Genomic DNA, 4,977 nt, shown 5'->3' on the forward strand with positions numbered 1-4,977 from the left:
ACTGTTATTAACATTATTTTGAATTTACTTCTATCGCAACTATTGCTAATATTATCTTTAATGTTTATTTTTAATGCTTACCTTTAATTTTGTCTTTATTTCATCTTTATTTTTATCTTTAATTTTACTTCTATTTTATTTTCAGCTTTATTATTACTACTATTATTATAATTTTCATTGCTATTATCTTCCGTACTATTATAATTACCCTGCTATTATTTGGTCTATTTTTACCACTCTCATAAGTAGTAATGGTTTCCTTACTCCTCCACTTTGACATCAATATATATACTTAAACTTTTGCATCAAGTTAAACGCACTCATAGTCATTACCACCCTAATCTCCGGCCGACCCCTTATAATCATACTCCCTATATCATAACAGTAGAAACTTATAAATATATTGCCACATATTACTTTTCAGTTTTACAACCCCCCCCCCCAAAAAAAAAAAAATTATAAGCGAATTTATAGCCGCCATTTGCCGTTTAGGTGGTACAAATCAAAATCAAAATTACCCACTCCATAGAAAATAGACACCCCACAAACCGTTAAAATAAATTACCACGCAGCAACAATACACCTCCTATTTAATCATAATACATATACCCCTGAATCTCAATACTATGTTAACGACCATATATAATCTTATATATCATACTATATATAACAAGCTTCTCCTTATTTATTTAGAATTCAATAAAGCTTCCCCCAACATTCTATAATTCCTCTTAATCTCTTTCGTCCCTAATGAACCTTACGCTAGACACCGTATCTTCCCCATGCTACCTAGCACCTTCTCTACTCTTCTGATGAGAAGCATTAGGCTTCGAAATGCCCTGGCATAAAGAGTCCCTTATATCCCCCAAAGTTTGCCTGTATTCCATTATTCAATAAATGATCCATTCTATATCTACCATTATATAGTTTTGTGTCTTCATTTCATACTCTTGTTGTCCTATTATATATATATACTAGCAAAGGTACCCGTCGTTGACTGGATTCAAAAACAGCCTACAGAAGATGGACTCTGATTTATGAAAGTATGATAGGTTATGAAAAGGAAGGGTTGTAAATTTGGGTTTGAATTTGGGGGTATCAAAACCAAAGCAAAATATGATGAAAGTAAAAATAAAATAGATGAACCCCATAATTTATTATACCATACCTGTTCACACTGAAACACTTGTCACAATATTCTGTGGATCTATATTAAAAAACCTTGTTAAACTTTGTGACATATTTCCATTCTATGGAGGTCAGGTGCGAACGAACATCCCATAATTTTATTATACCATATTTCTTCAAACAAACATAATTATCAAAGTATACTTACACAGATAGATATGAAAAGTCTTTATTAACGTTTGTGCCTATTTTCGATTTTATGGAGGCGAGGCGCGAACGATGACCCCACAATTTTATTATACCATCCTTATTTAAGTTAAAACATACTTATCAAAGTATTCTTATGTACATCTATATCAAAAACATTTGTAAACATTTTTTTATTTAATTTTTAATTTTTTTATTTCCATACTTTGTGGACCAGGCGCGAACGCAGACCCCACAATTTTAATGAACCACTGTTCTGCCAGATCAGACATACCCATTCCTGTGTCTGGATACACCTTCTATGATTATGTGTAATCAGTTTTTTTTTAAAATAGTCAAGCATATAGGAGCCTATTCGTGACCACACACACACACACACACAGATACGCACAAAGACATTCAGCTTTATATATATATATATATATATATATATATATATATATATATATATATATATATATATATATATAGTCTAAAGAAGCTTTGAATAAAAAAAATTCAAAAATAAAAATAAAGAATGCAGTTTAAATTCCCGGAAGGAAAAAATATATTAACTTTAACCTATCGTAGACTTAGCACCTACATAATCCGACTTCTAAAAAGTTATAATGACAAAAGAGAATTCATTTACATAAGGATGAAGAAAAAATAGCCTTTACTAAAATTGTTAAATAGAAATAGACTTAGCACTTGCAGAAGCCGATTTCGCACAAGTTTTCACTTTTAAAACAGAATTTAACTACATAAGGATGCAAAGAGAAAAACTTAACAAAAATTTTGTAAATAGAAAACGGGGATCATTAGCTGCTTATCGTGTAGCTGTTTCGGAGATTTAAAAACAGGACAGCTGTTAAAAACATGGCTCTCCAGGGCATAATACTACTTCCCCAATAAAAAAAAAAATTGTAAAATAATACGGTTACTATTTTTACTAATATATGAACAAAAAATAGATAAATTAAATTTTTAAAAAACTATAAATTAATAAGTAAGTTTAGGATTACAAGATCCATTCTGCGACATGTTGACTAGCATGAAATAAAATGAAAATAAAAATGCATAAAAGCTTTAGTACCTTAGGTACCAGAAAGGCAAATAGATAAGAGGAACGAAACCTAGCCATACGTATCTAAATCACCAATATATATATATATATATATATATATATATATATATATATATATATATATATCGGATGACTTGTAATTATTGGGGGGTTTTTTTCGGATCATATCGTATGATTATATAATTCAGTATATCCAATGCATGTGTGTGTGTGTGTTTCACAGCAAACAATAATCAACCGTAAATTAAGTCAATGTGTCTAAAGATAACGAAACTAAGATTATCTTATGTAGCATCGACTCGTCTATTCTAGACACGGACTTTGATCTCGTTCAGCTTTGATAAACTCTTGTTAAAAAGAAGCGGCTTTGACGTCAACTCCCCAATCGAATAAATCTCCGGGTCCTAACTGAGAGCAGAGATCCGTTAAAACCTGATTCTGATCTCGCCACATGTTACACAACTGTTTGATGTTTTCTAATTACGGTAAGGGCTTCAACAACTTTCTTTCGATCGGTTTGGGCATTCAATGCCGTCTTAGACCCAACAACCAGAACATTGTTGAGGATAAATTCGATCCGGTTTGACAGATCACCTCGTTATCTTTCGTACTATTTTGCTACAGTCAGCAATGGCACACATCCACGAGACACTATTTCACGTATTTTGTTTTCTCACCTTCGGCTACGGACTGTATTATGATACGTTAGTGGTCAGACACGGCTGGTCAGTATATGCGGGAAAGACACGTTATGCGACCTACTGGGACGTTGTCCTGCAAACTGTATACTTCGGTCTACGTGTTGTGGTTGATTTGACGCACGGATGGAAACAGAAAAAGTCCTTCCGGGATCCGAACGAGAGTACCAAACTGAAGCGCCTTGTCAACTGGATTTCATGCGCGATGGCTTTCCCACTCGGTACGTTCGTCTGTTTGTCGTTCTGGGGACTGTATTTCTTCAATCGAGAGTTCATCTACCCTTCCTATCTGGATGATATCATACCTTCCTGGCTAAACCATATTCTTCACACAATGCCGTTTGTCCTGCAAATCCTTGACAAGTACGTCGTCAACCACTCCTATCCGAGACGAGTGAGTGGTATATTCGGAATTCTCAGCTTGACAATTTGCTATCAACTGTGGATGGCCTGGATCGCGCATTATACACGAAGCTGGGTTTATCCAATCCTCGATTATTTACCCCTCTTATACCGAATCATTTTCTTGGGTTCAATGTGGACATGTTTAGTTTTGCTGTATTTGGCCGGCGAACTGCTTTCCCATGTGTTTTGGCGTACAAGAAGAAAAACAATGAAACTTGTATAAAACTCATATTTATTAATATTATCCTTATTGTTATTATCATTATTATTATTCACATTATTATAATGAAAAATGTCACCGAAAAAGTGTCTATTAGACACTTAATCTTTTAGATAAGTAAATATATCAAATGACTCGTACCAATGGTACGTAAATCTTGAATTTATAACTAATCTAATTTCTGAATATGACCGCAGAACAAAGACTCAAATAATGGGCGTGTTCCTATAAGAAGACATAAAGTGAATATTTTTTCAATCCCTAGTCCGGCCCCCAGCCCCACAAAAAATAAGAAAAAACATTTACAGCAAAAACTCACCTAGCTATAACAAACTTTTCCCCTCCCCTCTGTACCAAAGACCAACCTGAACTTCAATGAACAAAAATCTCTTTTTCTAGAACATCCCATCTGTTGAAAAAATATACAATGAGGCGGCTTCCCAACCGATTACAACATGGTCGTCTTCAAGTCTAATGTAGACAAATACTTCCTGGGCCGTCCTCTTCGATAATCAACGTCTCTTAAATAATATTCTATACATTCCGCTGACTGATTTCAATCCTGTCATGGTGACGTTTGTAGTCCAACTGAAAATCTTTTTAGTCGTTATCCTATATGGCCCCGAGCCCTGATAAGTATTGACTCAATAAAAGAAAGAAAAAAAGAGAAGTGTGTTTTTAATACGTAATAACTTGCATATCTGTGATGTTTTCGTCGACATAGTGTAAAAATACCATAAATAAAAATAATATCTGTATTGCAGACCATGGATCGTTAAATTTGTTTCTTTTTTTCTTTTTTTTTTTTTTTTTTTTTTTTTTTTGCTTATTTGATTTTCTGTTGTAGACTATTTCATTGCGCGACGTGTAAATGCCAAGGATATTACCCACTCTCTCCACCAGGCAAGTGATTATTTTACAAGTGAACATTTTTACACGTTTCAGATGCAATGATATGATCATTATATTAACTACTAATCAGTAAATGAACAGTTTCACCATTTATGTACGCGAAATTAAGGTACGGCAAATTAAGGTAGGACAAATGTACGACAAAGCACGAAAAATGGTTCCTGCTGATTTTTTATTTGTGTGATATTTAGGCACGACAAATTGCTTCTAATGCTTTTTATTCGCTAAAAATCTTTCCAAAAATAAACATTTTTTTTCGAACGCAGGGAGAATATTTAAAACAAAATAGGAGTTAAACATGATATGAAAAACTATTTCCTTAAGTTAAAAGAAAAAAAAAA

At 33.3% G+C, this 4,977-nt stretch overlaps 1 protein-coding gene across 1 annotated transcript; it reads left to right on the plus strand.

Moving 5' to 3' along the window:
* Positions 1-2,800: 2,800 nt before the first annotated feature.
* Positions 2,801-4,496, plus strand: LOC145272897 (androgen-induced gene 1 protein-like). Its single transcript, XM_080127052.1, has one exon. The coding sequence runs from the start codon at positions 3,032-3,034 to the stop codon at positions 3,725-3,727; it is 696 nt and encodes a 231-aa protein (XP_079983178.1). The 5' UTR covers positions 2,801-3,031; the 3' UTR covers positions 3,728-4,496.
* Positions 4,497-4,977: the final 481 nt, after the last annotated feature.

Source organism: Euprymna scolopes, chromosome 4, assembly GCF_053919585.1.
Source record: "Euprymna scolopes isolate OS-2025 chromosome 4, ASM5391958v1, whole genome shotgun sequence".
NCBI lineage: Eukaryota > Metazoa > Mollusca > Cephalopoda > Sepiida > Sepiolidae > Euprymna > Euprymna scolopes.